The following is a 26351-nucleotide window of genomic DNA, read 5'->3' on the forward strand; positions in this document are numbered from 1 at the left end:
TAGGTTAAGTTGTTTACCATAGTGATAGCTAATATTGAGCTCTTATTCTGTGCCTGGCCTTATTTTGAGTACTTTATGTAAATCAGCTCATTTAATCTTTTCTTTTTTTAAATTGAATTTATTGGGGTGACACTGGTTCACAAAACCATAAAGGTTTCAAGTATACAACTCAACAAAACATCATCTACACACTACATCATGCACCCATCGCCCCAACCAAAGTCTCTTTTCATCCCCATATTCCCCCCACTTTGCCCCCTGCAACTACCCTCATCTCCTTTTCCTTCTGGCTAACACCACACTGTTGTCTGTGTATATGTGTGCGTGTATGTGTGTGTGCCTAATCCCTTCACCTTCTTTTATCCAGTCCCCAAGCCCCCTTCCTTCTGACAGCTATTTGTTCCATGTATCCATGCCTCTGTTTCTGTTTTGTTCGTCAGCTTATTTTGTTCATTAGATTCCACATATGAGTGAGATCATATGGTACTTGTCTTTCTCTGACTGGCTTATTTCTAGGTTCTTTTATGTGTTGCAAATGGTAAGATTTCCTTCTTTTTATGACCAAGTAATATTCCATTATATATATATACCAGCACTTTTTAAAAAATTCGCTCTTCTACTGATGGGCACTCTGGCTGTTTCCAGATCTCAGCTATCAGCTAATTTAATCTTTACCAAATCCTTTGTGCTCTAGGTGAAAAACCTTGTCCCAAGATACACAGTTAGTATGGGACAGAGCTGTGATTTCAATCCTGGCAATCTGGCTTCAGAGGCCAAGCTTAAAATCATCATACTCTACTGCCTATACAAATGTAGTATATCTGAAATTGAAGAAATAACATTTACATTTTGCAATTCTGGAAATTCCTTGCTATTTCAAATTATATCTGTTTAGTGGGGTATTGCTATTTTATCTCTGTAATCTCTGTTTTCATCTCATTCTATGTATCTCATTCCCAAGATTTTCTTGTTTTATTGAGTTCATTCTTAATAGCTTTTTCTATAACTATATATAGATACTTGTGGAGAATCTGTCTCTATCCTTTGTTTTCTATTTTCTTCCAGACGAAGTTCACTTGTTCTTAATGTGCTTTTCTTTTTTCTTTTTTGCAAGGCTATTTATGTTTCATGGCTATTTATGTTTCTGTAATAGCCACAGCTTTTCTTTTCATCTTAATATGGACAGCTGTAGCTCTGTTCAGATCATCTTTCTGATGTAGCATGAATGAGCCCTCATACTCTTTCCACCTTATTTATGACCAGTCCTCCTCCTCCTCCCAAGCTATAGTTTGAGTACAGTTTGAGTTTGAGTATGACCTTAGTTCCAAATAATGTATTTACAGTTAAACTTCTTTAACAGAATGAGCTCAGTGAGGCTGAGTGTAGCCCTCATTTAGGGAACCTCTGCTTTCTCATTTGAGATCCTGTTATCTGGCCTGGTAAACAACTTAGGTACTAGTTTCTACTAGGCATGCCCAGCCAAGTGGGTGTCCAATTCTTTTGGGCTTTGACTCCCTTCATGCATCTAAGAAAAATTCCTTTGAAAGACAGTAAGCCTTAGCAGCTGGTTCTCCCTTTGTCAGAGTCCTGCTGGGCTTCTACTCTGAAGGGTTTTTCCTCAGGTTACTTACTGGTTATTTCTAAGTGTTTATAAAGTCTTAAGAGTTTCTGACTGAAAAATAAAAACAAAGTTTTGAACCAAAACATTGAAAGATGATTTAGGTATCTCTTCTCCAGGTTTCGTAAACTTCTGTTCCTGTAACTTTTAATCTATATGTTGTATTTTCCTGTTTGTTACTTTGATGGGTTGTGTTTGGATCCTTTCCAGCAAAAAGATTTTCCTCATAGAGTAGTTTTTTGTTTTTAGTTTTTAATTGACTTCAGAGGGAGGAAGGGAGAGGGAGAGAGAGAGAGAAACATCAATGATGAGAGAGTCATTGATCGGCTGCCCCCAGCATGCCCCCTGCTGGGGATCGAGTCCACAACCGGGCCTGTGTCCCAATGGGGAACTGAACCGTGACCTGCTTCATGGGTCAACGCTCAACCACTGAGCCCCGCCAGGCCAGCCTCATAGAGTAGTTTTAAATGTGAAGTTATTAGCCTAGTACATAGCACATAGCAAGTACTCAGTAAGTGGTAGTAAGAATGAGAAAAAGAAGGAAGGCGAAATACTGCTTTATTTAGATGTAGCTTAAGGTTTCAATTTAGTCACAAATCAGTATTTTTTTCCTTTCTGAGTTATATTCTAGAGTAGCATTTGAAATGGCCATGGGTTAGAGGTAAAAATAGAATGTTAGTAATAAAAAAGTAATTTATCTGGTTATATCTATAACTTTTCCCTGCCTTTATTTCTTGAATTTTCAAATTGCCCCCTTTTAATAGAGTGTATTTTTTAAAAATATATATTTTTATTGATTTCAGAGAGAGGAAGGGAGAGGGATAGAGTGATAGAAACATTGATTGACTGCCTCCCGCATGCGCCTTGACTGGGGCCGGGGACTGAGCCTGCAACTGAGGTACATGCCCTTGGCCAGAATTGAACCCGGGACCCTTCACTCCTCGTGCCTACACTCTTAACCACTGAGCGAACCCCTAGGGCTGGACTGTATTCTTTTTGTGCCCAGTGCTGTTATGCTGCCCTGTCACCTGCTCCGTCTTTATAGGGCAAGATTGGAACCTGCTTGGGGCCATTTATAGCTGATGGTATGTCTAGGCATAATTGTGAGGACTCAATTATATTCAAACTTAAAAATTCACTTCCTAACAGTACACTGGCAAGGATAATTTTGATCTGCAAGAGATCCTCAAAGATAGGAACTTCATCCTGTTTATCTTTGAATTCCCAGTGCCTGGCACATAGTAAATGAATGCATGTCTTTGTTTTTTCTTCCTCTTATTTCCTACTGGCCTGGTCAGTCAGTAAAACTTTCAGCATTGTATAGTGGGAATGGAGAGTTTTATTTTTACTCTGAATTAAAAAGCAAATTAAACTAAAAGAAAAAGAAAGCATCAAGAGGGTGGAACAAAAGAAAATTACTTTTACTAGTATGTACCTCTTGATTTATTTTTTTGGTTCATCTTTGTTATAATTAGCCTTTGATAGAAAGGTTTCTTTCTGTTCTTCTAGATCAGCGATTTTCAACACGCTGTAGCACACTGATGCGATGCAAGAATTTTTAAAACATGCACCCTCGCCGGTGTGGCTCAGTTGGTTGGAGTGTTGTCTTGTATACTGAAAGGTGGTAGGTTTAAATCCCTGTCAGGGCACATACCCAGGTTTCAGGTTCAATCCGTGACAGGAGGCAACCAATCCATGTTTCTCTCTCACATCGATGTTTCTCTCTCTTTCAAATCAGTTTTAAAAAAAAGAAATTTTAAGAACAAAATAAACTGATAAAATAGATCCCGTGACACAGAAGCATGGAACAGACTGACGAATCTCAGAGGGAAGGCAGGTGGGGGTGGGTGGGTGGGGAGAGATTAACCAAAGAATTTGTATGCATACATGCATAACCCATGGGCACAGACAATAGTGTGGTGGAGGCCTGGGGTGGGGAGTGGGTACGGGGTGGAGGGGTCAGTGGGGAAAAAAGGGGACATCTGTAATACTTTTAACAATAAAGATAAATGAAGACAAAACAAAACAACAAAACAACAATAGATTGTTAAGTGAGGCTAATTATAAGATAGCATGCACAACATGGTTATATTTTGTAGATAAATATGTATATTTTTCTGTGATATACATATAGACAAAAGACCAAAAGAATATAAGTTAAAATGTTAATTGCAACATTTCTAGGTTGGGCTGAGAAAAAAAAGAACTTTTAAAACATGCAATACCTGACTATTTAGTCAAGAGCACTGACCAGTGTGAATGCATAAAAATTATACCTATTTTTTGGTCAGATCAGCAAAAATAGTATTTTTTGGTGTGCTACAGAATTTTAGTAATTAATTTATGTGTGCCATGAGATGAAAATTGTTGAACATCTCTGTTCTAGATGGTTTCATTTTATTCTCCATATTTCTCTCTTTTTCACTTTCTTTGCTTATGAACTCTAGAGAACTGATGTATAGGCATCAGAAACGTATGTAATTATCTAGTAAGGGAATTACAACAGCTTAGTAACTAAGAAATGTCTTATTTCTACAGAGAAAATTATGTGTAGCTTTATTAGGTTTGTTTGAATCATAGTATACCAGGAAAGGAGTAGCTTAACTGCCTTTATCCCCAACATAAGATACTATAAACCTAGTTCTTTCAATTATGACATACTCTTATATCTGCCTCCCAATGTACAGCCAGTATTCCACCAGAATTACCAGCCCCCCCCCCCAACAACCAAACAAAATAAAAACAACTGTCTGTTGGCCACTCCTTCATAACCTAACTCCTTATTTACTGACCAGGATATATGTTGACTTAATAATTGTTTCTGTGAAAGAGAAACATAACTTTTTATCCTTTCTATTAAAACACATGTGATTGTGTGTTTTCCCATCAGGGTAACATGGCAGTCCCTGAGTTAGTCTTAGGTGAAAATGTTGCACAGAAGTTATACTTTCCTTTATTTACACCCATTAAATTACTTAAGCATGTAAACATACATGCACAGAATACCCTCATCTGCCAAGAAAATAGGAAGCTTATTAGCTGCATATTAGCTTTTCCCCTTCCCTCACTTGGTATTGTGATAAATCCTATTCAGAACTCTAAGATTGTCTTTGAGTATCAGTGCTTCATTTGTCGTTTGCATACTCTCCCAGCCCTCCACCTGCCTGCACACACACAAGTATTACTATTTCATTTAGAAGGAGTAGACAGTATTGTTAAACATGGCACTTATGCTACCCACCTGCAAATCATTGATATAATACTGACCCATGTTTTTTCAGTATGTCCAATTTAGGGAGTGGTTTTGTATTTGTCAGCAATGTTATTAATATTTTGGGTTTATTTCTCAGTGAAGCTTTAGTAGTAGTGAGTTAAAATATAGCTTTAAATTTCTTTGGGGTTACTTTTTTTGTGGTTGCTTTAGTGTTAGATTTATCAATCCTGTAAGGGAAAAACCTAGACTTGATGGAAAAATGCAAATGCATTAAAACTAACTTGTGTTGGCTACAATTTTATGATAAATACTTTGATTAGTTTTAGGATGTTTTGGTTTGTGATGAGAATGAGAAAAGAATTGGCTTATAAACTTGACATTTAAAACTCATGAATGTTGCAAATGATTTAGAGGTTAGGAGTATAGATGAAGTTTAACAATGTTAATTGGTAATACTGGCTATATCTAAAACCTACATGCTGTGTAAGTAGTAAGGAAATAATTCACAACCATGTGCAAGTTAATTTTTTTCAAATTAGAAACTAAACTGTGACAGCATAGTCAACCTTTTTTACATTTTATTTATAGTTTTTTTTAAATTTTAGTTTCAGTCTGATGGAAGCAAACAAGAAGATAAAGAGAAAACGGTAAGAGACTAGAAAAATCCAATGTGTCTAATGTTTGTCTAGGTACAGCATACTGCAAATTTTACTGTGGACAAGCTTTCATCGCCTGTGTGAACAATTATTATACAAGTTATCTTTTAAGATTGACAACCTCCTGTTTTTGAGGATTACCATGTTGAAGAAGGAAGAGGGATAATAAAAGTTCCTCATTCTCTAGCTACCTCTTTCCTTCCCTCACCTCATTTGCTTTCTTAGATGGAGAAACACAACGATTATGAAAAGGACAGTGATAGTGTGGGGAATTAGATACGGTGTGTTACGAGATCAAGGAATGGCAATTTTTTCAAGGCTGACATAAATTTATTTGTGGGGGGATTAATATGGACCTCTTACTGAAATAATTTTTCCTCCCTTTTTCTTAGGAAGTTATCCTTAGCTGTTTGCTTAGCATTACTGACCAGGTACTACTTCCATCTCTTTCTTTGATGGACTGCAATGCTTGTATGTCTGAGGAACTATGGGGAATGTTTAAAACATTTCCATATCAGCACAGGTAAATACGTAATATTTTTGTATTTTGAACTACTATTCTAGTGCATTAACCTCTTAAGTGTTTAACTTTTCCTAATTCTTCATCTCATTTTTTAAGATATCGTCTGTATGGCCAGTGGAAGAATGAAACTTATAACAGTCACCCACTTTTAGTAAAAGTTAAAGCTCAAACAATAGACAGAGCCAAATATATCATGAAGTAAGTTTTAATTTATTTTCTTCATATTGATCTAAAGTATATCTGGATGTAATTTACTTTCTTTCAGCCAGCTTATGTCTGAGCCTCAATTTTGAGGAAGCCTGAGTGTTTCTTAATGGTATAGCTAATTATACACTGCAGATAGAATGATTATTGATTTTTGTGGTTTTTTAGCTCATTTTGACTATCAAGGTAGTTTTTGTAGTTGCGTTTGCTTAGCTATGAAATCTAATAATAATCCTTTTTAATGCATTAATTATAGGATTTTTTTAAAAGGAAAACCTACTGTGGCCTTTGCTTAATTTGCATAAAACATTTAAGGGCTTGTACAAGGTAGTCAAAGGTCTAGGAATTGCTACTGCTGAAAGTTATTATAATAAAGATTTTTTTTTCCTTCTGGAAGATCTAATGGAATTATGCAGAACTGTCTCCACAGGGAGTCAGCTTTAGAAAAATTTCAATCTCTTTTTATTTGTGTACTTTATTTTCATGTCATTAAAAGCATAAGAGTGATGTTTTTACTTCCTGCTAAACTGTTTCAAGTTTAATTATGAAAATTTTATACTTCACATTTAGTATTGGTTTAGATACTAATATACTGCTGTATTGCAAATATTTTCAGCAAGGCTTTGTTATTTATCACTCATGCAGTAGTATGGTTAGTCTAATTAAAAACAGTGCATTCTCTAGTTTAACTAGAGTTCATAGTTTGTGATATTACTGTTGTTGCCCAATGACATTGTTCCTGGCCACAGTCTACTGGGGAAACAGGTGTGTGCACAGTGACGATCTGGTTTAACAGGGGCTGTTATACAGTATGTATGAAGTTCTATGGGAGAATAGAGAAGAGAGTGAATTATTTCACCCTGTGGAAGTTAGGGGAAGCATGGAAAGAGATGGTATTAGAACTGATTCTTCTGAAAGAATTTTGACTTCCCCAGGTTAAAAAAACCAGATTCCCCAGGTAGAGTTCCTAGGTTAACAACAGCTAATATTGATGGAGCCATTACTATGTGTGGCAGACACTGAACCAAGTGCTTTATATGGATTATTAAGTATTATTAAATCTCTTGAATAGATCTTTTCCACTCTCTACTGCCATTAACTTAGTTATTTTATCTGGAGTATTACAGTTCTTCAAAAATCCTTTAGTGACTAACCGTTGCCCACAAGTTATATGTTAAATTTTATGGTATGGTAAAGTACGAGACCCTCCATGACCTGTCCCTCCCTGTTTTCAACCTCATTTCCTGCCAGTTCTACCTCCAGCTGTACCTAGCCCACTTATGTTTCCCTGAATATGCTATGGTCTCCTTTTCCTTTGCATATATTTTTTTGTTTCTTCTGTTCATACAATTTTTCTCTTGCCTCTTTTCTTTCTCTGTCTGGTGCCCTAATGCTCGGAGAGTGGGCTCCAGTGTCACCTCCTCTGTGAAGCTTTCCATAGCACATACTGCTAAAAATAATTGATCTTTATCTGTACCAGCACTCTCCTATAGGCATATAATGCTATCATACCACTTAGATACATTACTATGATTATTTTTTTTATCTACTTTTTAAATAGTTTATATATTTACATTGTTTAAATTTCAGTATATATAGAAAGGTTGGCAGTAAAATGTCTCACCCATTTCCCTGTCCACTAAGTCCTCCCAAGGGGAAAAAAAGCCACTGTTTAGTTTCCTGTTTATCCTTCCAAATAATTTTATGTATATACAAGTGTGTAAAAATATATTCTCCCCTTTTTATACTATTGATAGTATATAATACGTACTGTTCTATGATTTGCTCTATTTAAGAGTATAAACATTTAAAAAATGGTTTTAACTGTCTCCTCAGCTGGACTGAGCATGAAGCAGAAGCTATTATTCATCTTTTTTCCTAATGCTTAGCAGTTTACCTATCCTAGAAGACATTAATATGAATGAATAAATTAAAATGTCACAGAATATGTGTAGAATTTTTAATGTACTTGGATTTTTGTTATATTTGTAACCTATAACTATTTCACCCAGCTTGAACAGTGTGATTTTGATACTGATTGAACTTTTTATGTTGAGAATGAAATGTATTAATTTATTACTTGCAGAATTTTACAAGTTTTGATTACTGTTTAAAACATGAATTTGCTATACGGTACCTAATAATTCATTCTACAAATACTCCTTGATTGTGTTCCATATGCTAGACAGCATGGTAGCTTGAGGGGAAGATAGTATTCCTTGATACAGGAAGTTCTCTGGCTTAATCAAGAAAATATTCCTTTTATTTTTGTTTTTCCCTTCAGGGTGTTAGGAGGCAGAAGGGAACAGGATAGAAAATGTAGAGATGAAGGGTTACTTTGGCAAGTAGGAGGATCGCCTGAAATAGTAGGGTTAAAAGTAAGAACAGATGCTGGTAAGTTTTAAGGTAAAATAGTATCTCTTTTGTGGAAAAAATAAGAAACTAGGCCAAGGAAAATGAGAACGGGAAGTAGTTGATGATGAAATAATTTTAATTGAAGGGTCAGTTTTGTCTTAAGAAAAGCTCCTTAAGATACTTCCACAATGGTCACATTCCTTGAGCTGAATTCATTATTTGTTTCATTATATTTTCATTCTAGAAAGCTTCCTGTCACTTGTAAGCTTCTCAGGTTTCACGTTTCTAGATTTATTATGTAATAATCTCATTGGAAGAGTTGAAGATGGTGTATAATAATTGCTTTGAACTGTAGACATTTCATAGATAAACATTTCCAGAATGTTAGTAAAACAATACGGAGCAGAGGAAGAATTAAAGAGGAAGGAGAGTAGAATTGATTTATCAAAAATTGTTTACTTTGAATATGAAAGCCAGAGAACTTCCTGTATCAAGGAATATAGTATTGGCTATTACTCTGTTAGGGTCACTGAGACAGATGGCACGGAACATTTCATTACATTATATCAAATTGGATATCTTAATCTCTAAACTGATAAAAATAGCCCTTCTTAATCTAAAATAATCATGATTATAAGTTTTATGTAGTTGTAGAATATCTTAGAGTTTTTTTTTTTTAAAGAATATTTAAAAATATATGTCTGTTGTTTTCAGAGAGAGGAAGGGAGAGAGAGAGAAACATCAGTGATGAGAGAGTCATTGATCGGCTGCCTCCCACACACCCCCTACTGGGAATTGAGCCGGCAACCCGGGCATGTGCCCTGACCGGGAATCGAACCGCATCTCCTGGATCATAGGTTGATGCTCAACCGCTGAGCCATGCTACCTTAGAGTTTTAATGCTTATTAGACTATTACTATAAAATGGAAATGTGTATATTATAAATTGTTAAGCTCTAATACAAAACTTTAATACCATCAGGGAGAATGCCTAATCAAAATAGTTCAAGTCCTGCAGTAAAGTCTGTGATAAATGTGGTTGTTTACATGGGTCCATTTTGAATATTTGGCAAGGAATTGTTTTATTGTGTTTTCCCCCCATCATGTAACAAAGTTATCATTAGCATTACAAGGGAAATTACTTAAGATGATCTGTGTCACCTTTTTCTCCCCTTTCAGGCGTCTAACCAAGGAAAATGTGAAGCCTTCTGGAAGACAAATTGGGAAGTTGAGCCACAGCAATCCAACCATTTTGTTTGATTATGTATGTTTTCAGGTTAATATTATTTCAAGGGTGGTTTTTTTTTTTTTTTTTTGTTTGTTTTTTATTTTTTTTTTGTTTTTTTGTTCTTTAAGTCAGCACAAGTAGAAATGGAATGATACAATTCTTAAAATGTTTCATAGTTTTAAAAATGTTTCATAGTTTTAGGGGGGAAAACCTTTAGCAAATGAATCCTTGTATGGTTATTCTAGAAACAAAACTCAGTACACAATATATTTAACAAATTGATTTATTTTTATAATATGTAACAATGCTGCTGTTATAAACAGTGTAACATCTTGTTTACCACATTTTAATTTATAGGAGCATTAGTAGATTCACTATTTGATTTTAGTTGTTAGAAACATTTGAATAACATTTCATTGTGATTTAGATATAATACTTTCATATTTAGACAGATTTCTAAAAAACATTTGGTTAGCTTCTTTATTTCTAAAATTCAAGTTTAGATACTTTGTGATTATTTCCTAATTGGAAAAGATAGCCCATGAAAACATAGGGAGTCCCAAAAAAATGTATACACACTTTAACAGCTGATTTCTTTTTCTTTTTTTTCTTTTTTTAATATATCTTTATTGATTTCGGAGAGAGGAAGGGAGAGGGAGAGACAGAGAGATAGAAACATCAATGATGAGAGAGTCATTGATTGGCCGCAGCCCGCAACCCGGGCATGTGCCCTGACCGGGAATTGAACCCCGATCTCCTGCCTAGGTCGATGCTCAGCCACTGAGCCACGCCCGGCTGGGCCAGCTGATTTCTGTTATGTCTTTAAAATGAAATGTATTTTAATGAACACTGCCTTTATAATTATTCAAAGTGTATATACATTTTTTGGGACGCCCTATTATTTCTAAGGAAATAATAGCGTAGTAGATTTTATATAAATACAAAATGAAGGAAACTACTTTTGAAAAATGAAAAGTATAGCCATTATTTAGTTAGCACAGAAGTTCTCTTTTGATTAGTTAACACCATGTATGTTGTTATCTTCCAGATTTTGTCACAAATACAGAAGTATGATAACTTAATAACACCTGTAGTAGATTCACTGAAATACCTCACCTCATTGAATTATGATGTCTTGGCCTGTATCCTTTTAAGTGAAGTAATACACACATTTCACATTCCATAGATCTTAATGGTGAATGTTTTATTTTCATTCTAAGTTCTGTTAGTAACTATCTGAGATTGATTCAGTTGGCTGATCTGAAGGTTGGCCAGTCAGGAGTTTGCACGCGTGTGTGTGTGTCTGTGTTGTGTATAGGGAGAGACAGTGTTACATTTACTAAACATTTTTTTTTTTATCACCCCACTAATTACTCAGTGTTTGGAAAGAAAAAAATGTCCTTTTCTTTTTATTATTAAATTTATTGGGGTGACATTGGTTAATAAGATCATACAGGTTTCAAGTGTATAGACATTTTGACATAGGTGGAGCCTGTGTTGCTTGCTGAAAGGTGAAAAAAAGCTAAGGAAGAAGAGTTGGTACTATAGTGAGTGTATTTTTCATTAATTTGCAGTAACTTGAAGCTAACAATTTCATTTTCCCCCAAGATTTGGCATTTTTGTTATTGTGTTAAGAGTCTTCATTAGAAATGTAATGACTTAAAATTTTTTCTTAATGTGCAAAAGATTGTATCATTGAAGCTTTAGCTAATCCAGAAAAGGAGAGAATGAAACATGATGACACAACCATCTCAAGCTGGCTTCAGAGTAAGTATTTTTATTTTTCCAAGGATATTTCCATCCACTATGACTGCTATGCTGTGTGTTCTATCATCTACGCTAAGGGCCTATTGGCAAGAGCTCTTGAGAATAGCCACTCAGCTCTTTTACTGGTGTCCAGGTTCTTGACCGTATAGGGAGGTTCATGTAGTACTTACTCATTTTGCAACCCAAGAGGCCAGTATTACTGGGGAGATGAAAATTCCTTTCTATTATTTTAGAGGAATTAATCTTAAGGGAACTATTCTCCTTTAATTTCCATCCCGAAGTTTCAGTCATCTTAAAAGAACAAAAACTTGTTTTTAAATAATAAAAAAACCCCTAGCCTTTAAAGGAATTTTCTTGTATCTTTGATTTCTAGCAGCCAGTTCCCTTTTTTTCCCAACCTGTCCTGTCTGATAGCTGAATCTTGCAGTAGCTCCCCATTGCCCTTTAAAGTCTGCTATCTAATAGGTCATACAAGTAAGTTCTTTGGGAATCAGGTTCTTACTGTGTTAGCCTCGTCTTTTGCTCCTCTTAAAATTCTAGGTTCCATTAATACTGAAGTTCTTGCACTTTACTTGTCCCATTTGCACATTATTCTCTCTACTTGGAATACTCTTCCGTGCCTGCTCATCTTCTTACATCTTAGATTTCAGCTTAGAGGTCACTTTCTTTGGAAAGCTTTCCCTGTGAAAGCTCCTACCCAAAAGTTGGAATTAGGTGCCTTTCTTCTGTACTCCTGTGGAATCTTTTATTCATCGTAGTTATTTCAGTTTACTTTCTTTTTTAAAAAAAATATATCTTTATTGATTTCAGAGAGGGGACGAGAGAGGGAGAGAGAGGTAGAAACATCAATGATGAGAGAGTCGTCATTGATCGGCTGCCTCCTGCACGCCCCCTGCTGGGGATCGAGCCCGAAACCGGGCCTGTGCTTTGACCAGGAATCGAACCTCGATCTCAACTCCTGAGCCACGCCCGGCTGGGCTCAGTTTGCTTTCTTTATCCCTCACTAGACGGTAAGCTCCTTGAGGGCAGAACCTGTGTTTTGTCCATTATCCTTTGGGTGCTCAGCAAATAATTGTTAAAAAGGCTACAGACAACTTGACTTTACTAGACTTTCTTCCTCTTTACTTGACTGGGATTTTCTCTCTACTCACGGTAGGATAAGGACCACTGGTTAAAATTGTTCTTTTTTCTGCTTCTTGGCCTGGCAATGCTTTCTTTACTTGTTTCCTTGTCCCTCCACCGCTAGTAGATAAAAATATTTTTTTTCATGATTCAAACATTTGAGGGGCAGGTGTTTTCTTGACTGACCATTCAGGTTTACTGAGTGATCTGAAAGATTTTGTCGTGGCCTAATTAATGTCACAGGCTGTGGAAACAGGCCATATACATTTGAATCACCGCTGTACCTCATACCAACTATGTGACCATGATCAAGTTACATTATATATGTGTTCTAAATTTTCATCCAACCTGAGATGATTATTGTAAAGATTAAATGAGATAGTAAACATAAGTGCTTATTTAGTACAGTGTTTGGCATATGCGTCCTCAATAAATATTAGCTGTTATCTATTATAAAACACTATTAAGTGGCATCACCAATACAATTATTGCTACCTCATTTTGTTTTAGAAATTGAGTTAGTAGAAGAAATGACATTGAATATTGTACTTTTTGTTCTATGGATTGTTTTTTAAAAACCCTTTTTTAAATTTCACATAGGTCTGGCTAGTTTCTGTGGTGCAGTTTTTCGTAAATATCCAATTGATCTTGCTGGTCTTCTTCAATATGTGGCTAATCAGCTGAAGGCGGGCAAAAGGTATTGATAACAAATTCTATATAAATGAAGTTCAATAATTAGAGTGCTTCTGGTGATATTGGGATATTGAGATTTCTGTTATCCTGAAATACTATTTGTTGATTGTAGGCTTAAGTAGAATAGTTGCTTGCTCACTTATGTATGTGGAATTCTTTAATTAAAATAAAATTTAATTTAATACATAAACACTTTTTTGCAGAAAGAAATTAATGTTTGGCTATATTTGTAACTTTAAAAAGACTAACTCATTTTGACTACCTGTTTGTTAGGCTTTTGAATAAATGGTTAATAGTATATTGTAAATCCTTTTATGACAAAACTATTGATTATGTTACTGGAAAGTAATTGGCCTTTACACTGAGCATTTGGTAGGAACATGTTTATTTTGAGGGTGTATATAGTATCTTTAACACAATTATTTTTGGAGTTGGAACTTTAGAGAGACATAAGCTTACATAAATTTTGAACAGCACCTTCTTTTCTTTATAAATACTGAGTTTTATTATTTTATTCTGGGCCAGTATCAGTGCTTAGAGTTTGAATTAGTATATATATTAAACCTTATCAGCAGTAGACTGACTAGAATCAAAGAACTGAAAATTCTTTTCAAAAGCTTTCTGGTAGAAAGCAAACAAAAATCTGTAAAGCTATCTGGTGTTCCAAACAAGTATTACCTAAATAATTCTTTTTTTGTTTTTTTTAATCCTCACTTGAGGATATTTTTTCCATTGCTTTTCAGAGAGAGTGGAAGGGAGAGAGGGGGAGAGAGAGAGAAACATTGATGTGAGAGAGGCACATTGACTGGTTGCCTCCCACACGTGCCCCAGGATCAAGATTTTGACCAAGGTACGTGCCCTTGGCTGGTCTTAAACCCTGGGACCCTTCAGTCTGTGGGCTGATGCTCTAACCACTGAGAAAAACTAGCTAGGGCTACCTAAGGAATTCTTGACATTATTATTTTGGGAGTATTATTATAAGTTTATTATAACATTATTATAAGTTTAGGGAAAACTTTAAAAAATAATATTTGGATTCAGGATTTTATCAATATAACACTTATGTTATGCTCATCTGATCAGCCATTCCTATACATTTTACTCTTCTGTGTCTATAGTCCAGGAGAACATAATGTTATTTTTAAATATATAATTCAGTTCTCTGTACTGTGAATATAGTTTTTGTGACCATCTAATTAAAAGATAGTTTAAAGAAAAATTAAAATATTTTATTGGTACTTGTTGCATACTAATTTGCATGAGGCCCCTCTTGTTTTCAAAACCTATGTTTAGGGAAGACTAGGCCAATTGAAAGAGTAAGCACTTACTAAGAATCTTAGGAAACTGTTCCCTTTTCTATTAACTTGTGTATTGGATATGTCTAGGTTTACCTTTGGAAATAAACCCTGCATTTGTTTTGTGGGAAAGAACGTTTTCACTTTATCTTCATTACTTAACTAATTAAAGAAGATCTTGGAAGTCATAGGTATTATTTCCATTGGCAGTCCTAAACTCTAAGAATTAAAATGTCTAACTCTTTCACAGCAATAAATGTGCTTAAGGGTGGCCACTAAATTGTCAAATACCACAACTTGGAACTTCTGGCCCCCTTCCTTTTTTCCTTCCTTCCCTGCATTCCTTCCAAGTGTGTGTGATTGTTTAAAGAGAGATGGCTCTATACCATCAAAAATATTTATTGGCCATCCTGTACTGGAGAGTTAAAAAAATGCTATGGAGGACATTATTGGGTCAACTGATAAAAACGAAATGTGAACTCTAGATTCCACTGATAAAAATGAAATATGAACTGTACATAAAAGTACTGTATCAATGTTAGATTTACTAAAGTTGATAACTGCTGTGGTTATATAAGAGAATAGTTGTATTTTTAGGAAATACAGTCTTAGGAACTTTAGGGATGAAATGTACCCCTAAAATGATGTTACATACTAAATGAACTCGTAAATGGTTAAAAAAGTGTGTGTGTGGGGGAAGGAGACAAAACACAAATGATAAAGCAAACAGGAGTAAAAGTGTTAATAGGTGAAGTTGGGGTAAAGCTTTGGACTGTTTTTATCTTTGCATGCTATCTGTGCATTTGAAGTTATTTCCAAGTAAAAAGTTGAAATAAATGTAATCATATTACATGGCCCAAATATTTTTTCAGTATAGCTCTAGGAATGCAGTTTTTCCTTAAAAACTGTTTCAGCACCTTTCTCTTTCTCCTCATATTTATGTACAAATAGTTTAGGGGTTCTCAATTATAATATATTATCACTTTTATGTTTGAAATTTCGACTATAGGCTGTTTCTTATTTTTTCTAAATAGTTTTGACCTGCTTATATTGAAAGAAGTGGTACAAAAAATGGCAGGAATAGAAATTACAGAGGAAATGACAATGGAACAACTAGAGGCCATGACTGGTGGAGAGCAACTAAAAGCTGAGGTGAGACTTGCTATTTTTATTTATTGATTTTTTTTTTAAAGTTCAAAATGTGTGCATGCTCATAGTAAAGAACCCAAACAGTACATAAGTACATAAAGCCAAACATCAAAGCCATACATATTCTCTTCTCACAACTGCCTAAGCTTCCTTTTAATAACTGAGATATACTAGTGATTTTAACCTTTAGTTTTATATTTAAAAATTTTTATTTATTAATTTTTTTGAGAGAGAGAGAGAGAGAGAGAGAGAGAGAGAGAGAGAAAGAAACATTGATTTGTTGGTCCACTTATTTATGCATTCATTGGGTAATCCTTGTATGTGCCCTGACTGGGGATCGAACCCACAACTTGGCATATCTGGACGATGCTCTAACCAACTGAGCTACCTGGCCAGGGCATATTTTAACCTTTTGAAAAAGCTGAAACAAAATATAAAAGGAATACTTTCTTGATTATATCTTCTCCTCAAGCTACCATGGTGTTTGTAAGGGAAATGAACAGCAAATCTGCTATGGTCCTTGACATCCTAACTGGCATAAATTTGAACATAGTTACTCTGTTGTTGAGTCTGCTCCATACTGAATAAAGAGTAATCCTTTATAAGGGACTGCATGGCAGAAAATGGAAAATATGCAGAAGTTTCAAGGAAATTGACAGTTATCTTTAAGTCAGTGATTATAACCAGTAATGGTGTCACTAAAATAAATTTGCGAAGAAAGGGAAGTAATGTAGACTATGAGTTGTTTTTGTTTTTTTAATCTTCAGGATTGTAACTGAACCTTTTCTATCTTCTTCAAATCACATGGCATGTGTTATGTACTATACGCTGGTAAATTTATGTCTTCTCTTTTGCAGGGTGGTTATTTTGGCCAGATCAGAAACACTAAAAAATCCTCCCAGAGATTAAAGGACGCACTATTGGACCATGATCTTGCTCTTCCCCTTTGTTTGCTTATGGCTCAGCAGAGGAATGGGGTGATCTTTCAGGAAGGTGGAGAGAAACATTTGAAACTTGTGGGAAAGCTCTATGATCAGGCAAGTTAAAGTGGTTTTTGTGTTTATGTTGATTTTTTTCATCCTGATAATGGCAACTATAGAATGTTCTATAACTTGAAAAATGTCATTTTGCACATATGAGTGTGAAACAGCTCTAATGTAAAGTAGACATTCAGGAAATGGGCTATTTCTGTGTAAATTATGACATTTAAGCGATGGCTCTAGGAGATGTAATGATATTTATAAGGTTTTCCATTAAGTAGATAACTTTAAGTTGCTCTCATATCTTTCGTAATCTCTGGAATTTCAATCACAGCAAAGTAGATGTGATCTTTATTAATAAAGTATATTCATAAATATTAAGCACCAAAACATATGTTTAGCTTATAAAGTGTGTTTAACTGTCACTATATTACAAGGAAAAAAGATCACATATATTTTATAAATGAAGTTTTCATCTTTTAAGGACTTGTGTATACACAAAATTGTCGTATGTGATTTAGGTAAATATATTCTGCTACTAAAAGTGAAGAACAGTAGTTTGGAACTTGAGACCTGGTTGATCTTAAAGCTCTGGACTAGCGTACTTTCAGTACCTTGGCATCTTTTTTGTAATATGATTATGTTTGTAGATTGTCTTTAAAGTTCTTTCAATTTGTAAAATTTGAGTTCTTGTTAATCAAAATATTGTTTAAATGACACTTTAATCATTTCGGAAAGTGTTTATATTATTTTTGTAAAATGGTAGCACATGTGTTTTTATTTGTCTTTTTTTTTTTTTTTTAATTTAGTGTCATGATACCCTGGTACAGTTTGGTGGGTTTTTAGCATCTAATCTAAGCACAGAAGATTATATAAAGCGAGTGCCTTCAATTGATGTGCTCTGTAATGAATTTCATACACCCCATGATGCAGCATTTTTCCTGTCTAGGCCAATGTATGCACACCATATTTCAGTAAGTATAAATATCTTTGCTGCTGTTCAAGAACAATTCCAAATTATTTTTATCTGTTTTATTTGTAAATGCATTTTACTTTGAGATAGATATACATTGTCTCTTGGAGAGTTACTCTTTTGTTAATACTCAGCTCTGAGCAGTGTACAATGAAAATGCTCCCTTCTAAAAATAAGTCTTACTAGTTCTATAATTTTATTCTTACTTTGTCGCTTTTGTATAGGTTGTTGTCTTATGGGCCCTCTAGAAGTATAGTTCTCAAATATTAGTGTAGATGAGAATCAATAGCGAAGCATTTAAAATTTTTATTTTTAAATATATCTTTATTGATTTCAGAGAGAGGAAGGGAGAGGGGGAGAGAGAAATAGAAACATCAGTGATGAGAGAGTCATTGATTGGCTGCCTCCCGCACGCCTCCGACTGGGGATTAAGCCCACAACCCAGACAAGTGCCCTGACCGGGAATCGAACCGCAATCTCCTGGATCCTAGGCCGATGCTCAACCACTGAGCCACGCCCAGCCAGGTGCGAAGCATTTTAAAACTCAGTCCCATGTCCCCTAATTCTAATTTTTTTTTTAATCCTCACCTGAGGACATTTCATTTTTAGAGAGAGGGGGAGGGAGAGGGAAAGAGGGAGAGAGAGACAGAAACAGAAACATTGATTGGTTGCCTTCTGCATGTGCCCTGATCAGGGCCAGGATTGAACCTGAAACCTAGGTTTATGTCCTGACCTGGAATCGAACTGAGGCCTTTCAGTGTATGGGACAACACTCCAACCAACTGAGCCACACCGGCCAGGGTCCCCAATTCTAATTTAGTAACTTGAATGGTATCTGGAAATTTCTGTTTGTTTTGTTTTTATTTGTTTGTTTTTTAACAAGTGTTAGATGATTCTGAAATAAGTGAAACACTCCTGTTGAATACAGAGTCCTATTTCCTCAATGACAATATCTCTGTCAGATAGGTGACTTGCTGTTATGCATACTGCCTTGAAAGAAATATAGGCAAAAAGACTTAACCAGTCCCAAACATTCTAAAAAAATCTTATAGTTTCTGTTGTGTAACTTTTAGGAAAGGTGTATTTATGGTTCTTGTTTTATTTCTCTCCACCTAAATGAAACAACTAAAAACAAAAAACATCATAAAAAGCAAACTGGAGCCTTCGTAGTGCCTAGGAAAAGGAGGCAGCCCTCTATCTGCCACTGTTACCTGCAAAGCAGTGACCTCTAATTGGAATTCATTATTCTTTTTCCCTCAGGACTATGGTCAATCCTCTGTTTGGAAACTGGGATACTTCCCCACTCTGACTGTATTTCCCAGCATATTCTTAATTTTTGGATTCCTAAGAATTGAATTCTGGCCCTTTTGTTTGTTTATTGCTTTTAAGTCTGTACTATACAAAGCTTTCTCTACATATTTTGGGGAAGATCTTAGTCCTGTCTCTTAAACTAGAATACCTTCTTTATTCCCAGTAGGGATACAAGGCTGTGTAGTAAAGGCATGGAAAAAGGCACTGAGAAATTTGGTGTATAATTGATCATTTAACCTACCACTAGCTCTTAGTGTTTACATATCAACTGCCACAGTGTCACACTTCCCTCTAATGACTAACTGACTGTTAATTGATTTAATTATCACTTTATTTGCATGCAGCGATTCTTTGCTATACTCTCTAGAGGGGAATGGTGGATAAGGGAGAAGGATTAGGCCTTATCTTCTTTAGAATCTCTCAATCCAGAATATTTTACGCTCTTTGCATAGTTATGTCTTGTGTTGTCGCCTCCCCCCGCCCCAGCAGATCAGAGAGAATTTCTTCATCTCAGGAATCCTAACCTGCCCTGTGCTATACTAAGAGAACACACTAATCAGTCATATTGAACCCTAGCAAACAGGAACACCTGCTTGCCTGATGTTGGCTGAACTTTTCCAGGTCAGAAAATGGAGCAGGTCATTCATACCAATAGCTACCTTTTCTGTAGCCTGTGCAAAATATTATGCCGTTGCCATTTAAGAGATACAACAATCTAAGCAAAGAAATTTCATTTCCTTCTCATGGTTGAGGAATAAAACAAAGAACTATACAAAGGTGGCTACGCAGAGGCTACATGCCACCCTCTGCAAATGGAGTTCCTCAGTAACCTTGGTAGCACTGGATGATATCCAGCCTTCCCTGGGGATCCTTGCTTTTGCTTTTTGGGTAAAAGCCTCTCTTGAAGAGCCTTCGATGAGAGAATATGAGTATTGGAGAACTGCTAGTCCCTTCCATAAGTTGACTACCAGCAGGCTTTCATGGGAATAATTCAGCCAACCAAACACTGCTTAGATTATTGAGCCAGCAAGACCTTTTTTGACCAGTAATTAGAAGTACAGCAATAACTGTGGCTATCAGCTCTGTTCCATAGATCTAGTCCTCCAGGTGACTTGTGATTTAGAGCTATTATGCCTCTCCATTTGACTGAAGCGAAGATGTGGGCTTGATGAGGGAGTTAAACTGACTTAGGACAAGGAAATGTTCATCCTACGTAAATATGCAGTGTAGGTATCTTTTCTGATCAAGCCTATTTTTTTAATTAGATAGAGAATAGGGGGTGCCTAGCAATAGAAGTCACAGATTCAGAACCAGAGGGTTGGGGAGACTGGGGCTATCATGTGACCCTATCATACCTATGACCTAATTGTTTAGTTGTAATTGCCGAGACCCATCTTGCAACATGGGCCTGAAAGGCTCCCCCCAGTTAATAATCTAGATCTCACTCAAATTCGGTAGCTAAGCTATCTTGTGCAGGTAGTTTCAGCACTGTTTTATCTTGGGTTTTGTTAGAACCTTAGCAGATGTTATTCTGCTCACAGGGATTCATATTAGTTACCATCAATAGGACCTTTCCTCAGTTTTAAAACCTTTTCTTATCCCAGCTGCTATTCTCTCAGGTCTCTGATGTAATTGGGACTTCTCTATCATAAGTAATGTTCTTTGTAGCTTTGTCACCTGTGTAGTCTCAGTAGTTATCAGCATGCTTTCTAAAATGCGAATAACAGGAGGTAAATTTTCCCACTTCTGGAATAATTGTACCATTCTCATAGCGTGCTTGAGATACCCTCTGGAACAAAGAGTACTTGGTATGCCTTCAGTTCCAGTGAGCCTGGGGTGAAGCAGCATTCTGGAGGGAAGACTCCTTGCCTATCATGATGCAAAACCTTTGGCTTCTGACCTTTTAGTTCTTGGTTCCATGTTTAGCACAAACTGTGAATGATTAAGTGCTTTCTAACATGAAGAAAAAGCTAGTTTTAGATCTCTTAGGTTCATCTTCAGGGATGATGCCTAACTCAGACAAAATTTTCTGGGTGAGAGCTCTGTCGTAAAGAGACTGAGGGACATGAGACAATAACAGTAGCTCCACTTGGTATTTTCTTTTTGACATTTGGCTTACACTCTGTGAACTAAGAATGTAGTTCCTCCCATTGCACTAACAGATTCTTTTTCTCATGTGGTTCAGAGTATGGCTTTCCTCTGACTATCTTCCTAATTAGGATAAACCGACCAGACCAAAAAAGCTGTACTCTCAGTTCCCACACACTTTAAACTCTAATATACCATAGCCATTCATAGAAAATCTTTAGCTTAGCATTAGGGTGGCCACTTGGTTCTGGTTTGCCTAGGACTTTCCCAGTTTTAGCACTAAAGTCTTGCATGCTGGGAAACCCCTCAATTACTGGTGTTGGTCAACCTACTTAGTAGTGTTATGGTGATTTTCTCCTAACCTTTCTTAGTGTTGATCCAGCTTCTTAACTGACAGATTGTAACAGGTAGGGGCTACATGTAGTGATAAAACATTCTGTCCTGGTTGCCTGTTACTAGTTTCATCCTGCCCCTTTACTAGTGTTAAGACCTTCTACTTGGTTCACTTGAATATCTCCAAAGCAGGAGTGGAACCCTCCACGTCCAATACATGATGTGGCAGTAAGAGAGAGTAGGTTAGGAGTAATGAACCAGGGACACAAATACCCTATTTACTTAATCAACAGGTCAGATTCAATAAGAGTCTTCTGAAAAGTTGCTAGAGAGCACACAGGACTGAAGATTGGAACAGCTTCCAGGGATGATTTATCTTAAAATAAATGTGTTTTTTGTGTTTTTTTTGTAAGAAATTAGAATTCCTACAACAGTTTTGATTGATGATCTGATTTTTGAAAAGGGAACATAGTTGTTTTTTTTTTTTTTCATTTAAAAAAATAATTTATTTTCCCATTACTATCCCCTCTGTGCCCTCTTCCACCTCCACCCACCCCCTTCCTGAACCCTGCAGTCACCACACTGTTGTCCATGAATTCTCTCTCTTTTTTTCTTTTTTTGCTCAATCTCCGCCCCCACCCCGAGCTTTCTGCCTGCTTTCTATGTATGAGTCTGTCTCTATTTTACTTGATAGTTCAATTTGGGGAACATAGATTTTTATACTGTGAAAGTCATTGCTATAAATTGTGCTGTATGTGTGTTTACTTTTTATTTCCAGTCCAAGTATGATGAACTTAAAAAATCAGAAAAGGGAAGTAAACAGCAACATAAAGTTCACAAGTACATTACATCATGTGAAATGGTGATGGCCCCTGTCCATGAAGCAGTGGTCTCCTTACATGTTTCCAAAGTCTGGGATGACATCAGCCCTCAATTCTATGCCACATTCTGGTCATTGACGATGTACGACCTTGCAGTTCCACATACCAGCTATGAACGGGAAGTCAGTAAACTTAAAGTCCAGATGAAAGCAATTGATGACAATCAGGAAATGGTAGGTTTTTGTTCTAGTAGCTCAAGTACAATAATTTCATGGTATTAATTTAGCATTACCCATACTTTGAAATTGTGTTAGCTCAGGTTCCTTAAAGCTACAATCCTGTTGCTATATAATATTGTCCTAAGTGGGTTTCATGGTGACCTTTTGATAGTTGGGGCCAGGGGCTTGGTGAGTATGTGGAAATTTTGATCATTCAAAAGGTATTTGAGTTTGCTTTTCAACTGAAGGCTGTGTTAACAAACTTAAAATGATCTGTGTGATTCCAGTTGCAAGAGCAATAGGAGTTCCAAAAAGGAGAACTCTTTAGGAGAAAGCTTTATTGAGGAGGTGAGTCTTGAGCTGGGTAGGCCTTGAAGATAGATTAGGTTTGAAAATATGCAGTCAAATTGGCTACCCTAGAGCTCCAGCAAAGGTGTGAAATAGTCCAAAGTTTAAGGAGACCACTTTTACTGTAGTGAATGGGCTTAGTGATGAATGGTTAGGATGGGGCCAGTGTATGTAGAGCAGTGAATGTTAGAAAAGACTTGATAAAATTGAGGGTTATTTTAGATTTCTGAGGAGGGACTTGATAATGCTAAAAATGCTACTTTGAAATGATTACTCATGACAGTGGTATGAGGGATACATTTGATAGGGAAGGGACTAGCATTATGTTGGAGATCAGACAGCCGGCTTTTGGGGTGGTTCATTGTGAAGTGCTGAGAACATAGACTGTGGTGGAGGTTGTAGGAATGCACAAGATTTGTAAGCTGTTGGGATATTGGAATGGAGAAGGAGGAAGAGTCAAAGGTGACTGTGCCTCAATAGAAGTACCAGTGTTGGGAAGGCAGCCTGTTTGATGGTGTACAGAGACTGGATGACTTTGTCTCGAATTTGTTAAATGGGGGTGAAAGCACATTCACCTAAACACCCCTGTTGAAGTAATGAATATAAAATATCAGCATATATCTGCTTTTGAAATTTTTAATTAAAAGAAAAGGAGGCAATGTGCCTGTAATTAGAATAGTATCTAACTTATATGTTGTAGCCTCCAAATAAAAAGAAAAAAGAGAAGGAGCGCTGTACTGCCCTTCAGGACAAGCTTCTTGAAGAAGAAAAGAAACAGATGGAACATGTACAGCGAGTTCTACAGAGACTGAAACTGGAAAAGGACAACTGGCTTTTAGCAAGTATGTTGGAATTATTCCATTCCTGCTGCTGCTAAATTACAAAAGCAAACCTTCATAACTGGAGGTGTTGAAGTGTATTATGTTTGTATTTCAACTCTGTTCTCTATCCCATTCTTTGGTTATTCATTAATGCAGAGTCAACTTCACATGTTCACTGAAGGAACTGATGTAGTTTGCTGGTAAAATTAATTTAGCTTATAACTACAAGTGGCAGGTATCATTTAACTTTCTCTATAAACTCCTATTTCTGGAGAAATTATAGGTAGAAAAGTATCCACAGAGTAAAAATGAAAGCCTTGTTCTAGGCATGACCCTTGGCTTACAAACTATAAATAGTTTGTGATTGTATAGCATTCTCTACACTAAAGTTAATATGTTGTCATGTTTAGTGGCCTTGAGGCACTTGAGGAAGAAGTTTACTACTTAATATATTCTTCCCTTATTTTTAGAATCTACCAAAAATGAGACCATCACAAAATTTCTACAGCTGTGTATATTTCCTCGATGTATTTTTTCAGCAATTGATGCTGTTTACTGTGCTCGTTTTGTTGAATTGGTACATCAACAGAAAACTCCAAATTTTTCCACACTTCTTTGCTATGATCGAGTAAGTTCTTTTTATTGCAACTTTTAAAAAAAGTCTCATGCAAAGATAGCTAAACGTTATAATCTATATAGGCATTGTTGTGTGTGTGGTTAAAAGCATGAACTCAAGAGCCAAGTGCCTGAACTTGAATCCTAGCTTTGCTACTTTCTAGCTACATGATCTTTGGCAAGTTTTTTAACCTCTCTGTGCCTCAGTTTTCTTATTGTAAAATGCGATATAGTTAGTACCTGCTTCATGAGATTGCTGTGAGGATTAAATGAGTCACTACACACAAAAGCACTTTGAATAGTGCCCGATACATAATAAACTCCCCTAGTTAATCTATTAACTGAACATTTGAGTTTATATGTTTGCCATAATAGGTAGAACTCTTCTCCATTTTTAACCTTTAACCCCTTAAAAACAACAAAAAAGCTTACAACTTTGCACATACATAAAAGCAGGGATGCTTTTCAGTATGCTCACATTCACAGATTTTTGCACCTGACCTTTTTCTTAAGAAATTACTGCATTTTGTGGTTTAAAATGTAATATATGTTACAGCATATCAGCTGACTGTTTCTGGTTTCTATCAGACTCTCCTCTGCTTACTGTCCTAATGCTAGTAATATCTGTGGCTAAGTCTTTGTTAAAGAAGTTATGATGTAATAATAATGATAGCTTTTTTCTTCTGTCACTGTAAATCAGCTTGCTTTATAAAAGTTTTGTTGTTGATGTTGCTTTATGAATGTGCTGTTTCCTTATAAAAGCCAAAATCTTTAAAGGTCTCTGTGATTGTGAATATAAAAAGGGAAGAAGATAGATTTTGACTAAACTTACCTGTTTGGCTTATTATGATTTGCTGTAACATGATCTTTTGAACTAATTTTGACCTTGATTTGTTTTTTATTTCTCAAACATTTTTTCCGGTAGGTTTTCTCTGACATAATATACACAGTTGCAAGCTGTACTGAAAATGAAGCTAGTCGATATGGGAGGTTTCTTTGCTGCATGTTAGAGACTGTAACCAGGTGGCACAGTGATAGAGCCACATATGAAAAGGTATGACTAATAAAAATGCTTATGTTTTACCCATGCATATAATGACCACTTCCACTAATCTCTAGGTGGCTCAGTTTAAAAAGGGAAGCTGAGTTTAAGATTAAGTTGTAAAGCAATGTTTAAAATTTAAGTATAATTCACCCATTATTAAAAGTGCTATATATTTTTATCCTATTTTAAACTGAAACATTCCAAATTAATATTGAATAAATTGAACCTTTCTGCACAAACTACCTATCATTCAACTATACATCATGTTTTCACATAGAATCATTAATCTAGTCTACTTATGTTCCAGCCTCTGCTACTTTCGGGGACAGAATTTTTCTTTAAAAGTAACAATCTTTTTCCCATCTTAGGAATGTGGAAATTATCCAGGATTCCTCACTATATTACGGGCAACTGGATTTGATGGTGGAAATAAAGCTGATCAATTAGACTATGAAAATTTTCGACATGTTGTACATAAATGGCATTACAAACTAACCAAGGTAAAAAAAAAAAAAAAGTATTTCTCAAAGGTGTTTCTTTTTCTTTTCATACTTATACTTTTATAATAACAGATCTTAAAATGTTTGTTGTAGGCATCGGTACATTGCCTTGAAACAGGCGAATATACTCACATCAGGAATATCTTGATTGTGCTAACAAAAATACTTCCTTGGTACCCAAAAGTTTTGAATCTGGGTCAGGCTTTGGAACGAAGAGTGCATAAAATCTGCCAAGAAGAAAAAGAGAAGAGGCCTGATCTATATGCATTGGCTATGGGGTAACACAATTATACTTTAATGTGATCTATGAGATTAGATAACAGAAGGATTCTGAAGACTTTAAAATGTTTTACAGTGTTGAAGTTTATTTTCTGCTTTACTTCAGGAGATTATGGGAGATTATGCGATCATGTTCCCACAGGCTGGTGAGAGTTGTCCCTTCTGGTTATCAGCTTCCGGTCTATACTGGATGATA

At 35.8% G+C, this 26351-nt stretch overlaps 1 protein-coding gene across 7 annotated transcripts in view; it reads left to right on the forward strand.

Annotated features, from left to right (window-relative positions):
• THOC2 (THO complex subunit 2) overlaps positions 1 to 26351 on the forward strand; it is a 100557-nt gene that overhangs the window by 53931 nt on the left and 20275 nt on the right. For all 7 annotated transcript variants that reach the window (XM_016197063.2, XM_016197064.2, XM_087813680.1 and 4 more), the window contains 16 exons: positions 5438 to 5479; positions 5881 to 6011; positions 6108 to 6209; positions 9749 to 9833; positions 10846 to 10939; positions 11484 to 11564; positions 13287 to 13383; positions 15709 to 15826; positions 16681 to 16860; positions 17613 to 17777; positions 22287 to 22562; positions 23596 to 23737; positions 24187 to 24344; positions 25257 to 25385; positions 25745 to 25876; positions 25970 to 26154. In XM_016197063.2, coding sequence (XP_016052549.2) covers positions 5438 to 5479; positions 5881 to 6011; positions 6108 to 6209; positions 9749 to 9833; positions 10846 to 10939; positions 11484 to 11564; positions 13287 to 13383; positions 15709 to 15826; positions 16681 to 16860; positions 17613 to 17777; positions 22287 to 22562; positions 23596 to 23737; positions 24187 to 24344; positions 25257 to 25385; positions 25745 to 25876; positions 25970 to 26154 — 2117 coding nt within the window. The remainder of the gene's footprint in view (positions 1 to 5437; positions 5480 to 5880; positions 6012 to 6107; positions 6210 to 9748; positions 9834 to 10845; positions 10940 to 11483; positions 11565 to 13286; positions 13384 to 15708; positions 15827 to 16680; positions 16861 to 17612; positions 17778 to 22286; positions 22563 to 23595; positions 23738 to 24186; positions 24345 to 25256; positions 25386 to 25744; positions 25877 to 25969; positions 26155 to 26351) is intronic.

This window comes from Miniopterus natalensis, chromosome X (assembly GCF_054644295.1).
Source record: "Miniopterus natalensis isolate mMinNat1 chromosome X, mMinNat1.hap1, whole genome shotgun sequence".
In the NCBI taxonomy this organism is placed as follows: Eukaryota; Metazoa; Chordata; class Mammalia; order Chiroptera; family Miniopteridae; genus Miniopterus; species Miniopterus natalensis.